This window comes from Somniosus microcephalus, chromosome 22, assembly GCF_052327205.1.
Source record: "Somniosus microcephalus isolate GS21.2 chromosome 22, FLI_Smic_1.0, whole genome shotgun sequence".
In the NCBI taxonomy this organism is placed as follows: domain Eukaryota; kingdom Metazoa; phylum Chordata; class Chondrichthyes; order Squaliformes; family Somniosidae; genus Somniosus; species Somniosus microcephalus.
In genome coordinates, this window is record NC_141008.1 from 52,277,072 (window position 1) to 52,292,671 (window position 15,600).

General features: G+C 46.9%; 1 protein-coding gene across 4 annotated transcripts in view; it reads right to left on the reverse strand.

Annotated features, from left to right (window-relative positions):
• Positions 1–15,600, reverse strand: part of gdpd1 (glycerophosphodiester phosphodiesterase domain containing 1) — a 48,314-nt gene that overhangs the window by 19,584 nt on the left and 13,130 nt on the right. For all 4 annotated transcript variants that reach the window (XM_085964726.1, XM_085964723.1, XM_085964724.1 and 1 more), the window contains exon 2: positions 14,831–14,873. In XM_085964726.1, the coding sequence (XP_085820852.1) occupies positions 14,831–14,873 (43 nt within the window). The remainder of the gene's footprint in view (positions 1–14,830; positions 14,874–15,600) is intronic.

Here is a 15,600-nt window from a genome sequence, read left to right on the forward strand (position 1 = left end):
CCTCAGAGTCAGAAGGTCGTGGGTTCAAGTCCCACTCCGGAGACTGGAGCACATAATATAGGCTGACACTCCCAGTGCAGTGCTGGGGGAGCGCCGCACTGTTGGAGGTGCCGTCTTTCGGATGAGACATTAAACCGAGGCCCCCGTCTGCTCGCTCAGGTGGATGCAAAAGGTCCCGCGGCCACTATTTCGAAGAAGAGCAGGGGAGCGCTCCCTGGCGAATATTTATCTCTCAATCAAACAAAACAGATTATCTGGTCATCATCTCATTACCGTTTTGTGGGACCTTGCTGTGTGCAAATTGGCTGCCACACTTCCCTACATTGCAGCAATAACTACATTAGACTGGGGAGGGAAAAGAGAAAGAGGAGTGCTCACAAAAAGGATTTCTAAATTGAGTTGTTAGAAATTAGGGGTATCTATATAATGTATATGGTTATGCGAATGAAATTGTGACGCAAATAATACTGTGTTTAGATGATTGTATTAGAACTTGAGGCAAAAGTGTCTCTGCAGACTAGTATTAGAATAGCTGGATAGATGCTTAGAATTTGCTGATGTTTTTGGTTCCCTGTGAACGTTATAACATTCTGCATTGTGGCAAGTCACATATGACCTTGTTTCCCAGGCTAGCTTTCTGCTATTTGTAAGTTAGGATTTCGACTTTGTTTTATGTATCTTTAATTTGACCAACTAAGGCCCAACGCCTATGTTTCTTCCATTACCGCTAATAACCATATTATTGTAATGCTGCTAAGTTAGGATTCTGACTTTGTTTAACAAAAACCTGCGTTAAAATGCGTAAGTTAACCAGTGTGTGAGAATAGAATAGAGGATATCTTTGGGAATTTAATGATTCATTCCATGGTACAATAGTCTGAGAATGGAATGAAAGAGTTAGTTTTGCACAGCTAAGCTGCATGAACAGCTTGAACATAAATAACTGATAATAAGCAGCTACGAACATCTGAAGGCTGAGAATGGCCTGTCTGACTCCAAACTTGGGAGGTCAAGGGCGGGGGAGATAGGAGGAAATCAGTTGGATGGGCCTTCCTATAAACAGGAAAGATGTGAGGAAAAGCATGAGACCCCTTTAGGGGAGGGTTTTTCATCTGAAAGCTAAGACAAAGAACTCGACACACCATTGGGCACCTTGTTTTAAGGGGAACCTCTATAGGTTAAATGGTCCTGTCCATATTCTACATCATGCCCAACCCATAAATAAAAAGAGAATAAAGGCAAGAACCTAAAAAAGAGGCCTTAGCACAGGCGGTGAAGTGGAGAGCTTGCAAGAGTGATCAATGGTCTAACACTCTTCCGAGGACAGACCCAGTTTAACACTCTTGGCGGTTCTAGGAGGGAGGGAGGGAGGGAGGAAGGCCGTAAGCCGAAGAGCTGTTCGTGCACGCCAGCCGTCTGTCCGATCGGGACCGATGCCAGCTGCTCGTCACGGTCGTGTGTTTTCGCTGTATAACTAGTGTGTTATATTCAGTCTTAAACTCCGATTAAACGCAATATACCCACCACATTGGTTTGCACTCGATCCTGATTATTTGAACGGCCAGAGATAAGCTAATATCAACAAACTGGCTAATCTCAACAAGTATATAGAATCATAGAATCTTACTGCACAGAAGGAGACCATTTGGCCCATCATGCCTGTGCCGGCTCTTTGAAAGAGCTCTCCAATTAGTCTCACTCTCCCCCGCTCTTTCCCTACAGCCTTGCAAATCTTTCCTTTTCAAGTATTTATCCAATACCCTCTTGAAAGTTATGATTCAATCTGCTTCCACCGCCCTTTCAGACAGTTCATTCCAGATCATCATAACTCGCTGCATAAAAAAAATTCTCTGGTTCTTTTGCCACTCCTTTATCACCCCAAACAGCCCTTCCTCTTCGCCTGCCACCTTCCCGTGCAAGCGGAGGAGATGTAACACCTGCCCCTATACCTTCCCCCTTCCCACTGTCCAGGGCCCCAAACACCCCTTCCAGGTGAAACAGCGATTTACTTGTACTTCTCGCAATCTAGTATACTGTATTCGCTGCGCACGATGCGGTCTCCTCTACATTGGGGAGACCAAACGCAGATTGGGTGACCGCTTTGCGGAACACCTCCGTTCAGTCCGTAAGGGTGACCCCGAGCTTCCGGTCGCCTGTCATTTTAATTCACCGCTCCATTCCCACTCGGACCTCACCGTCCTTGGCCTCTTGTATTGTTCCACGGAAGCTCAACGTAAACTCGAGGAACAGCACCTCATCTTCCGATTAGGCAGTCTGCAGCCTTCCGGACTCAATATCGAGTTCAACAATTTCAGATCATAAGCTCGGCCCCCATTTCATTTTCTCTTGTAATTGTTCCACTCCTTTCCCCCCCCCCCCCCCTTTCCTTTTGTTTCTCTCTCACACCTGGCAGCTATCTTTTGCCCTGCCAGTACACTTTACACCTAATCCCAGCCTATTACCATCTCGTCTAGCTTCTAATCTATTTTACTTCTTTTGTTTCTTTTATTCTTTTGTCCGATCGCAGCCCTGCCTCCGATCTAGTTTCTTTTCTTTCCAGTTTTGAAGAAGGGTCCAACCCGAAACGTCAACTCAAATTTCTCTCCACGGATGTTGCCTGACCTGCTGAGTTTTTCCAGCATTTTCTGTTGTTATCTCAAATCTGTGTCCCTTCTGCCAGTGGAAACAGTTTCTCCCTAGCTACTCTATCAAGACCTCTCATAATTTTTGAACACCTCTATTAAATCTCCCCTTAATTTTCTCTGCTCTAAGAACAACCTCAGCTTCTCTAAATCTCTCCATATAACTGAAGTCCCTCATCCCTAGTATCATTCTAGTAAATCTCCTCTGCTCCCTCTCCAAGGCCTCGACATCCTTCCTACAGTGTGGTGCCCACAATTGGATGCAATACTCCAGCTGGGGCCGAACCAGCGATTTATAAAGGTTGAGCAGAACTGCCTTGCTACATTAAAGCTTCTTATGAGGAGAGATTGAGTAGATTGGGTCTATACTCTCTGGAATTTAGAAGAATGAGAAGTGAAACATATAAGATTCTGAGGGGGATTGACAGGGTAGATGCGGAGAGGTTGTTTCCCCTGGCTGGAGAGTCGAGAACTAGGGGGCACAGTCTCAGGATAAGGGGTCAGTCATTTAGGACTGAGATGAGGAGGAATTTCTTCACTCAGAGGGTTGTGAATGTTTGGAATTCTCTACCCCAGAGGGCTGTGGAGGCTCAGTCGTTGAGTATATTCAAGGCTGAGATAAATAGATTTTTGGACTCTAGGGGAATCAAGGGATATGGGGATTGTCATGAATCTTACCATTCATGAAGAGATGACTCATGAAGTAACACTGGGCAGCCAGCTGGTGGCACCGTCCAAGGAGTACAAATACTCGGGCGTGGGCCCAGCTTGCTCAGGATGTTTCTGTAACCAGGAACTAGTGATGTAACTAGAACTCATGGTTTTGAAACAGTTGATTAAAGCCTTGTTTTATACTCAAGCCAAGCGGTCAGTAGTCTTTTTACATCAGGGATAGTGCTGGAAAGTGGAGTTGAGGTAGAAGATCAGCCATGATCTTAGTGAATGGCGGAGCAGGCTCGAGGGACCGTATGGCCTACGCCTGCTCCTAATTCTTCTGTTTTTATTATAACGGATGTGAAAGACGAATAAAAAAGGGGGAATGAGCATCCCACTGTTCTGAGATGTCATCTACATTAATGCTCAATAGGAGCAGATTAAAGTTTAAGACTTATTTGAGTTTGAGAGTTTCTTCAATTCTCTTCTCTTTCGCTTGTGCTTCTCTTGTTTCGATAAACCAAAGCAGTGATTATGACATTACGTTAATTATACAGCTGGTCTCACCACAGTTATTTGTTCCAACATTCCCGTCCAAATTTCTCCCCCCTCCCTCCCCTCCCCTCCGGAAGGTGGTGACTCATCCTGCAGTACAGCTTCACATCCCTCCAGTACCACAACACAAGAGGCACTTCATGAGTGAGGCAAAAAGGTTTCTTGCCCATGGTGTGGTGCTGGGGGCAGTCACAAGAGAGCTCGACCCTGTCCTTTCTCAAAGTCGACCTGCGCACGTTTCCAGTAAGGTGGGGGTGGGGGGGGTGGAAGGACACTGAAATGCGATCAGGATTAGGAACCGTCACTTTTAGGGATTTTGTGACCATTGCTTTTCCCCCACGGAGAGGATATGAAAAAAAGATATACATTTAAAATGTTGGGTCACAACTCTTAGTGATTTGTGTATTTGTACTCGGAGATCCCTTTGTTCCTCTTCCCCACCTGGACCCTAGTGCTTGGTTTGCTTTTTTTTTAAAAATAGCCTTGCTAACCTGTGTCACAACTCTTACTGATTTGTGTATTTGTACTCGGAGATCCCTTTGTTCCTCTTCCCCACCTGGACTCGCACCCTCCAAGTGATAAATGACCTCCCTATTCTTCCTACCAAAATGTAATACCTCACATTTATCTGTGTTGAACTTCATTTGCCAATTACCCAGAGAGTGGTGAGAATGTGCAAATAGCACAGATACAATTCTAGGGGAAACTAGATAAACACATGAGGGAGAAGGGAATAGAAGGTTATAGGGTGGGAGGAGGATTGTGCGGAGAATAAAACACCAGCACGGACCAGTTGGGCCGAATGGCCTGTTTCTAGAAACATAGAAGATAGGAGCAGGAGTAGGCCATTCGGCCCCTCGAGCCTGTTCTGCCATTTAATGAGATCATGGCTGATCATCCAAATTCAGTACCCTGTCCCTGCTTTCTCCCCATATCCCTTGATCCCTTTAGCCTTAAGAAATATATCTAACTCCTTCTTGAATATATTTAATGAATTGGCCTCAACTGCCTTGTGTGGTAGAGAATTCCACAGGTTCACCACTCTCTGGGTGAAGAAATTCCTCCTCATCTCAATCTTAAATGGCTTACCCCTTATCTTTAGACTGTGGCCCCTGGTTCTGGACTCCCCCGCCATCGGGAACAGCCTTCCTGTATCTAGTCTGTCTAGTCCTGTTAGAATTTTTATAAGTTTCAATGAGATCCCCTCTCATTCTTCTAAACGCTAGTGAATATAAGCCTAATCGACCCAATCTCTCCTTATACGTCATTCCTGCCATCCCAGGTATCAGTCTGGTGAATCTTCGCTGCACTCCCTCCATGGCAAGAACATCCTTCTGTGCTGGACACTCAGTGTAATCAGGTCCCAGAAGCAATCACATGGGTAGCACAGGTGGTGAAACTTCCCCAAGAGGGAGAGAGCTGCCTCAGCCCTCACAGCCGCCTCGAATTCCCAGTGCTAAAGTAGGACCGTAGGGTAAGGGGACACAAGATATGGGATAGCAAGGAGAACATTTTTTATAAATATTTATGCAAGATATTGCACAGACTTTTCCTAGCAGTCAACATGGGCAATATTTAACTTAGCTCACAACAACCTGCACCTGTTTTGTTTTAGAAAATAGACACCCCGCAAAAAAAGACTAATAGAAACCGTCAAAAAAAAGTCCCAGGATGGTGTGCAACAGTCACACTTACATGTGCAATAAAGGAAAAGACTAGCGTTTCTATAACACCTTTCACGACCTCAGGACGTCCCAAAGTGCTTTACAGCCAATGAAGTACTTTTTTGAAGTGTAGTGACTGTTGTAATGTGGGAAACGCAGCAGCCAATTTGCAATGTGATAATGATCAGATAATCTGTTATAGTGATGTTGATTGAGGGATAAATATTGGCCAGGGCACCAGGGAGAACTCCCCTGCTCTTCTTCGAAATAGTGCCATGGGAACTTTTACGTCCATCTGAGGGGGCAGACGGGGCCTCGGTTTGACGTCTCATCTGAAAGACGGCACCTCCGACAGTGCGGCGCTCCCTCAGCACTGCACTGGAGTGTCAGCCTAGATTTTGTCCTCAAATTGCTGGAGAGGGACTTGAACCCACAACCTTCTGACTCAGAGGCGAGGGTGCTGCCCACTGAGCCACAGCTGACACAGAGGTGTGGGAGGGGTGAAGAACACTTAGCAAACAAGAGAGAGATAAACACAGTTAGCTCCCAAGAAACCCACCATTGTAAATGCTTGCTGTGTTGGTTTGATTCCGTGTCGAATCCCATCATGCAGCTGTCTGATCCCATGCCACACATTCCTCCAGGTTTAAGGCATTTCAATGAAAGTGCATCATAACCTCGCTGAAGGTTATTTTATGTTTGGGAAAGCAATGCCAATCAGCCATCGGAGCCCCTCCCTCAACCACCTACATTTATATAGTCCTGCACCTCCAGTCTCCTGTTCCAAGCCAATTCGGTAAATGGAGACCCAGTCTTTGGCACTGGCATTTTCTAAATCAGTCTTCAAAAATTCTTTGAATTCTCTACCACTGCCCCTCCACCTAACCCTACCCTGACCAACAATTACTGCCCATGAGGTACTTGGGTGGGGGGGGGGGGGGGGGGGGTATCTGATGCTGCCGAGGGAAATGTGCAAACCAATCATGATGCATCTGTTTACCCACAAAGTAACTACTGAAAGTGAGGCGATTATAGACTGGCGCCTTACAGTCAGCTTGGCTCAGTGGGTCGCACTCTCACCTCAGCGTCAGAAGGTTGTGGGTTCAAGCCCCACTCCAGAGACTGAGCAGATGATCCAGGCTGAGACTCCCAGCGTAGCACCGAGCGGGCTTGGCACTTTCAGAGGCCCCGTGGATGTAAAATATCTCATGGCACTGGGTTATGAGCAGCTTGGCCAATCATCCATTAAACAACATTAAAAACGGATTATCTGCTTATTTATCTCATTGCTGTTTCTGGGACCTTGCTGTGCACAAGTTGGCTGCTGCGTTTGCCTACATTGCAACAGTGACGGCACTTCTTAGTGTCGGCTGTGGCTGTGGCTCAGTGGGTAGCACGCTCGCCTGAGTCATAAGGTTGTGGATTCAAGTCCCACCCCAGGGACTTGAGCTCATAAAGCGAGGCTGACACTCCAGTGCGGTCCTAAGGGAGTGCTGCACTGTCAGAAGTGCTGTCTTTCGGATGAGACGTTAAACCGAGGCCCCGTCTGCTCCTCTCTCAGGTGGACGTAAAAGATCCCACGGCCACTATTTCGAAGAAGAGCAGGGGGAATTATCCCTGGTGTCCTGGCCAATATTTATCCCTCAACCAACATAACAAAAACAGATTATCCGAGCTTATCCGGTCATTATCACATTGCTGTTTGTGGGAGCTTGCTGCGTTTCCTACATTACAACAGTGGTTACGCTTCAAAAAGTACTTCATTGGCTGTAAAGCGCTTTGAGACGTCCGGTGGTCATGAAAGGTGCTATAGAAATGCAAGTCTTTCTTTCTTTCTAAAGAATTTCATTGGCTGTGAAGTGCTTTGGGGCATTCGGAGGATGTGAAAAGTATTCTGTAAATGCAGGGTTTTTTTTTTATAAATGGGGCTTTTGGATTTTACAAAACTTTTGATGAAGTTTATTTTTATTTTTTTTATTTTTTTTAAAAAATGCTTTATAATTGATTCTGGAATTAGATGAATGATTGAAAGAGTGAAATTAAATACAGGGGCTCGACTGCATTACCCGAGAATCAAACATCATTAACCTCCGTCTCCAGCACCAATTTAAGATTTTGAAGTCAATCCTTTGCAAGAAAGGAAGAAGAAAAAGAGCACAGCGTTACCGTGGAAACCTAGGAGGCCTGTCTTACAAAAAATTCCCATTCACTTTTGTAATTGAAAGGCTTTATTGTTTAAGGGGGGTGTGGGGGGGAAGAGAGAAGGGACTGCCAAATCTCCATGGTAACGCACAACTTTGTTCAAGGAGAAAGAAAAAGAAAAAAGAGAAAAGCGAGAGAAAGACTTGCATTTCTATAGCACCTTTCACAGCCACCAGATATCCCAAAGTGCTTTACAGCCAATGAAGTACTTTTGAAGTGTAGTCACTGTTGCAATGTGGGAAACACGGCAGCCAATTTACACACAGCAAGCTCCCACAAACAGCAATGTGATAATGACCGGATAATCTGTTTTTAGTGATACTGATTGAGGGATAAATATTGGGCCCCGGACACCGGGGAGAACTCCCCTGCTCTTCTTCGACCTGAGAGCAGACGGGGCCTCGGTTAACGTCTCATCCGAAAGACGGCGCCTCCGACAGTGCGGCACTCCCTCAGCACCGCACTGGGTGTGTCAGCCTAGATTTTTGTGCTCAAGTCTCTGGAGTGGGACTTGAATCCACGACCTTCTGACTCAGAGGCGAGAGAGGGCTGCCCACTGAGCCAAGGCTGACAACCAAGGAGACCAAGCGTTTGTGGAGGCAACGGAGGTCAGAGTTCCCACCCATCGGGTGACCAACTTGACGCTTCCCTCTTGACCCGATGTTTTCTTCTTGAAGTGTTGGTCTGCGGTAGATCTATATGAAATATAAATAAACCAACACCTCTAGCTTTTGGGTCAGTGGGAGATAATAAAGTCTTTCTGTATAATAAGGAAGCAGAAACTCACCAGAGGGGAGTCTAAGCTCATAGGAGGCCCAGGATTTAGTTTTTGAAGCACACCTTTTGTCATACACATATCTTTGGAGATGGAGGACAAGTTGAGAAGGCTGTTAAAAAAAAGCCCGGAATCTTTGGCTTTATAAATAGATGGAGAGTACAAAAGCAAGGAAGTGATGCTAAACCTTTATAAATCCCTGGTTAGGCCTCAGCTGGGGTATTGTGTCCAATTCTGGGCACCGCACTTTAGGAAGGATGTCAAGGCCTTGGAGAGGGTGCAGAGGAGATTTATTAGAATACCAGGGACGAAGCACTTCAGTTATGTGGAGTGACTGGAGAAGCTGGGATTGTTCTCCTTAGAGCAGAGAAGGTTAAGAGGAGATTTAATAGAATCACAATAGTACAGCACAGAAGGAGGCCATTCGGCCCATCGAGTCTGCGCCGGCTCTTTCGAAGAGCAATCCAGTCAGTCCCACTCCCCCCGCTCTTTCCCCATATCCCTGCAATCTTTTCCCCTTCAAGTATTTATCCAATTTCCTTTTGAAGGCTACTATTGAATCTGTATCCGCCACCCTATCAGGCAGTGCATTCCAAATCCTAACCACTCGTTGCGTAAAAACGTTTTTCCTCCTGTCGCCTCTGGCTCTTTTGCCAATCGCCTTAAATCTGTGCCCTCTGGTTATTGACCATCCGCCATTGGAAACAGCCTCTCCCTATTAACTCCATCCAAACCCTTCCTGATTTTAAACACCTCTATCAAATCTCTTCCGAGCCTTCTCTGCTCCAAGGAGAACAGCAGAGGTGGTCAAAATGATGAGGGGTTTTGATAGAGTAAATAGGGAGAAACTGTTTCCAGTGGCAGGAGGGTCAGTAACCAGCGGGCACAGACCCAAGATCATTGGTAAAAGAACCCGGGGGGGGGGGGGGGGGGGGAAAGATGAGAATTTTTTAACGCAGTGTTATTATGATCAGGAACGTGCTGTCTGAAAGGGTGGCAGAAGCAGATTCAATAGTAACTTCCAGAGGGAAATTGGATAAATACTTGAAAAGGAAAATAAAAATTGCCGGGCTGTAGGGAAAGAGCAGGGGAGTGGGACTAATTGGATAGCTCTTTCAAAGAGTCGGCACAGGCACGATGGGCCGAATGGTCTCCTTCTGTGCTGTATGATCCGAAGTAAAATTTTACAATAAAGTGCACCTACAGATTGAAGCTCCTTGTACACCTGGATACAAGATTGCGACAAACACTACAATTTAAACAGCCAGTAAACAATAAAACGTAGAACAATACTGCTCACGGGGGACCGGCTCTCTCTCTCCACGGCAAACATCACGACTGACCAAATCCTGCGACTGAACCCTACACCAAACTATTCTGCTCTTCAAGCCAATCCCTAGGGGTGGGAGTGAAGCAGCACTCCACATGATTCAGAGGTCATTCACGGACATCTGAAGTCAGAATGTTCTCACACTCCAATTTCACTAACTTTCAATAACGGACCCAATTCCTGTTTCACTTTAAAGATTAGGATCTCGCAGTTTTGGGAGGACAGGCTATTCAAAGACGCTAAGGCACCTGACGAAGATTTCACACGCTTTTACTGGGAAACACTATAAGCTGAGTCAGCGCTGCAGTACGCTGGCGTGTTAACTCTTTCACTCATGGCTGCCGACTTCAAATGGCCCGATCTGTGCCCAGTTTCTCTTCTCTCCCACCCCGGCCGATGAAAGGGCGGAGAGTGGAGTGGAGAATTCAGGAGCCGGATTTGGCTAATCGCCATCAATGTTGGGTCTGGATCTCAGTAATGGCACAGGAAGGAAAGAGGGTGGAGGGGAAGGTAGGCTTTTGAAAGTTATTTAAAAATAAACCACAGTCACACGGTCAAAAGAGCGGCAGCACGTTGTGCGTGGGATTGGTGGATCGTGGCCAACCACAAGATCCCCGCTGTGATCCTCACGGAGCTCTCACACCTGCTGGCTCAGGAGCAACATTGCTGGAGGACCTGGTACAATGTTTCCTTTTTCTGTGTCTCTCTCCTCCCACGACTCTCAGCATCCTGATCAGAGAGAGGAGGGGAGAGTAAGAGAGAAACCAAACATGACCAGTGACCTCCCGAATAAGAAAAAACTGTTCATGCAAGGTCAGGGAAGGGCCATAAACAAGATTTTATATTTCAATATAATAGCAAAATACTGCAGATGCTGGAAATCTCAATCTTCAATGATAACTCCATCAGTGTCGCAGCACGCGATTACCAGGATGGTAGATGGTGAACCAGATGGGCCGTGGTCTTTTTCCGTCGAGCAATTCCATATGTTCCCATCTTCAAAAATACTTGGCAATTTGGTCACCGCCAGACTCAACTTCTCAATCGCCCCACCTTACCAGGCTGCCGTGATCCACCATACACAGCTCCAACTCCTGTCCTTCACCACCATCACTCCCGTAGTCGCTGACTCCGGCCCCCAGTATATCGCAAACAAAGCCTTCATTCACTCATCCCTCAACCGCCTCGCCCCCCCCTTACCTCTGCGACCTCCTCCAGCCCCGCCAACCCCACTTGATGCTCCTTGCTACTCCAATTCTCGCCTCCCGAGCACCGCTCTCTCCCTCCCTCCGCGCCATCATAGGTGGCGGAGCCTTCAGCCGCGTTGACCTTTGCTCTCTGGAACGCTCTCCCATAACCCTACAGAAGTTTCTCCACAACTTCTGAAGCCTTGTTTTTTGATCATCTCCCCTAACTGTCCTGTCGGTGCTCGGTGTCCATTTCTCCTCTTGGGTTACATTACATTGGATATATGGCACAGAAACAGGCCATTCGGCCCAACCAGTCCATGCCAGCGTTTATGCTCCACTCGAGCCTCCTCCCGTCTTTCCTCATCTAAATCTAGCAGTGTAATCCTCTATTCTGAGGAAGGATGTTCTTGCCATGGAGGGAGTGCAGCGAAGATTCACCAGACTGATACCTGGGATGGCAGGAATGACGTATGAAGAGAGATTGGGTCGATTAGGCTTATATTCGCTAGAGTTTAGAAGAATGAGAGGGGATCTCATTGAAACTTATAAAATTCTAACAGGACTAGACAGACTAGATGCAGGAAGGATGTTCCCGATGGCAGGGGAGTCCAGACCAGGGGTCACAGTCTAAGGGTAAGGGGTAAGCCATTTAGGACTGAGATGAGGAGGAATTTCTTCACCCAGAGAGTGGTGAACCTGTGGAATTCTCTACCACAGAAGGCAGTTGAGGCCAATTCATTAAATATATTCAAGAAGGAGTTAGATATATTTCTTAAGGCTAAAGGGATCAAGGGATATGGGGAGAAAGCAGGGACAGGGTATTGAATTTGGATGATCAGCCATGATCTCATTGAATGGCAGAGCAGGCTCGAGGGGCCGAATGGCCTACTCCTGCTCTGATCTATGTTTCTGTTTCCCTTCTCCCTCATATGCTTGTCCAGCCTCCCCTTAAATGCATCTATACTATTCGCCTCAACCACTCCCTGTGGTAGCGAGTTCCACATTCTCACCACTCTTTGGGTAAAGAAGTTTATTCTGAATTCCCTGTTGGATTTCTTGGTGACTATCTTATATTGATGGCCTCTAGTTTTGCTCTTCCCCACAAGTGGAAACATTCTCTCAGTATCCACTCTATCAAAACCTTTCATAATTTTAAAGACCTCTATTAGGTCGCCCCTCAGCCTTCTTTATTCAAGAGAAAAGAGACCCAGCCTGTTCAACCTTTTCTGGTATGTATACCCTCGCATTTCTGGTATCATCCTTATAAATCTTCTCTGCACCCTCTCCAGTGCCTCTATATCCTTTTGATAATATGGTGACCAGAATATGGGAGACACCTCGGGACAGTTAAAGGCGCTGTATAAATGTAAATAAGTAACTTGTTGATGAGCAAGCTTACTCTTGTCCATTGGCGAGTTCGGACATTTGCTGGCCCAGGCACAATGGGCCGAATGGCCTCCTTCTGTGCTGTATCATTCAATGATTCTGTGACAAGCGTAACATTTCATTTCCCAGCTGCATTCTAGCTGCTAATTACTAATTATTTTCAACAGCTCACTTACGGCAGACTGTTTAGGCACTCCCACTCACTATAGTCTCTGACATGAATCAATCAGTCAGTCATTCACAAAAGAAAGACTTATGAAATAATACTGAGCGGCCTGCGGGTGGCGCTGTCCAGGGAGAGTATAAATACTCGGGCACGGGCCCAGCTTGCGCAGGACATTCTTAACCGGAACTAGTGAAGGACACAACTAGACCTCCATGTTGTAAAACAGTTGATTAAAGCTTTGTTTAGCGCTTAGACCAAGTGCCTAGTAGTTTTCTTACCTCAGTCTCTGTCCATTCTGCACAGCTGCATAACAATTCCATCAACAACAACTTGTATTTATACAGCGCCTTTAACGTAGCAAAATGTCCCAAGGCGCTTCACAGGAGCGTCATCAATAAAAAATATTTTTGACACCAAGGCAAAGAAAGAGACAGGTGACCAAAAGCTTGATCAAAGATGTAGGTTTAAAGGAGCATCTTAAAGGAGGAGTGAAAGGTAGAGAAGTCTAGGGAGGGAATTCCAGGGCTTAGCACCCAGGCAACTGAAAGCGCAGCCGCCAAAGGTGGAGCGATTAAAATCAGAGATGCGCAAGAGGCCAGAATTAGAGGAGCGCAGAGATCTCGGGGGGGTTGTGGGGCTGGAGGAGGTTACAGAGAAAGGGAGGGGGGCGAGGCCATGGAGCGATTTGAAAATAAGGATGAGGATTTTAAAACTGAGGCGTTGCTTAGCTGGGAGCCAATGTAGGTCAGCGAGCACAGGGGTGATGGGTGAACGGGACTTGGTGCGAGTTGGGACACGGGCAGCAGAGTTTCGGATCACCTCAAGTTTATGTACGGTGGAACATGGGAGGCCAGCCAGGAGTGCGTTGGAAGAGTCAAGTCTAGAGGTAACAATGGCAAGGATGAGGGTTTCAGTGGCCGATGTGCTGAGGCCAGGCCGGTGTTGGGCAACATTATGGAGGTGGAAGTGGGCAGTGTTGGCGATGGAGCAGATGTGTGGTCGGAAGCTCATCTCGGGGTCAAACACATCACCAAGGTTGCGAACGGTCTGGCTCAGCTTCAGGCAGTTGCCAGGATGGAAACGGTAGCTAGAGAACGGATAATGAGGTGGGGACCAAAGACAATGGCTTCAGCCTTCCCAATAGTTCAGCATTGGTTCAGCGGCTAGCACTCATGCTTCGGAATCAGAAGACCGTGGGTTCAAGTCCCACCCCAGAGACTTGAGCACAAAAGTCCAGGCTGACGCGCCACTGCAGTACTGAGGGAATGCTGCACTGTCGGAGGTGCCGTCTTTCGGATTAGACTTTGAACTGTCTGCTCTCTCAGGTGGACGTAAAAGATCCCATGGCGTTATTTCGAAGAACAGGAGAATTATCCCCAGTGTCCTAGGACCAATATTTATCCCTCAATCAACATCACTAAAACAGATTAACAGCTCATTTATCTCATTGCTGTTTGTGGGAGCTTGCTGTGCGCAAATTGGTTGCCGCATTTCCCACATTACAACAGTGACTCCACTTCAAAAGTACTTCATTGGCTGTGAAGCACTTTGGGGCGTCCTGAGGTTGTGAACGGCGCTATATAAATGCTTTATCATAAACATGACCCGGTTAAACAGTTGTGGCATCATCAATGTCCCTGAACAACATGGCTACGAACAGGGGATGGGATGGATTAGGGAGGAGGGGGGGAGAAACAAATCAATCAGCTCCTGATCAATGGACAGTGACCCCTGCTGGAAGGCACGTTAGTTCCTGAATGCTCAGCTGCAATGCCATCCACGTTGGATAACCAAGCCAATACTCACCGGCTTGGCTCTCACATGACCATTGGCCATTTGAGAATGCACAGTGCCATTGGAACCACATTCATCGGCTGTAAAGCATTCTGGGACGTCAGGAGGTCGTGAAAGGCGCTAGAGAAATGCAAGTCTTTCTGTTAACCCAAAGCCTGCAGGAAAGGGAGGGAGGAAATCTGTGCTGGTGGGGAGCTGGGGGAAAGAGGGGCAAGGAATGGCAAAGAGAAGTAAAAAAAAAAAATTGCGAGGCAGGACCAGAAACAATATAGCGTAAACCTTGAGAGTTAAAAACAGATCGGCTCCATCACAGTCCCGGTCGGATTCATTTCTCTGCCACTCTCACGCTGGCAAAAACCTGTAACTAAACTCCTGAGCACCAGATGATAGACTGAAGACACTTCAGTGTCCCGTTACGCATCGTATTCAAGCCACAGAATGGAAGTCCCAGCATTGAGTTGGTGCTACTTACTGTTTGAAGGCTGCCATTGTGTTCTCCAGGTTCTCTCCTGCACCTGTTAAGAGGGAAAACAGACACTTTCAACATTCAGAAGCGAGGATTATTTTTCACTTACGGGGGTAGTTTTGTAGACGGACATGGCGCAGCGGCTCAGTTCAACACAAGCAGGTCCTTCCCATCGAACGAGCCCCTACCCGTCAAAACTGAAATAGAAAAGGTTTTTAAAATTGGACCCGTGGGTGTCAGCCGTGTCTCGGTGGGCGGCACTCTCGCCTCCGAGTCAGATTCAATCCCCACTCCAGGGACTTGAGCACGTAATCTAAGCTGGCACTCCCAGTGCGGTGCTGAGGGAGTGCTGCACTGTCAGAGATGCCGTCTTTCAGATGAGACGTTAAACCGAGGCCCCATCTGCCCTGGATGTAAAAGATCCCACGGCACTATTTCGAAGAGGAGCAGGGGGGAGTTCTCCCCGGTGTCCTGGGACAATATTTATCCTTCAACCGACATCACTAAAAAAAAATTATCTGGTCGTTATCACATTGCTGTTTGTGGGACCTTGCTGTGCGCAAATTGGCTGCCGCATTTCCTACATTACAACAGTGACTGCATCAAAAAGCACTTTATTGGATGTAAAGCACTTTGGGACGACCCGAGGTTGTGAAAGGCGCTATATAAATGCAAGTTCTTTCTTTCTTTTCTCCCACTACTTCTCCCGAGCGGAGGTAATTAATTGTGGGATTGAACCTGGGACACTTGTAGCTTGCCGTGCTCAGTTACTCATC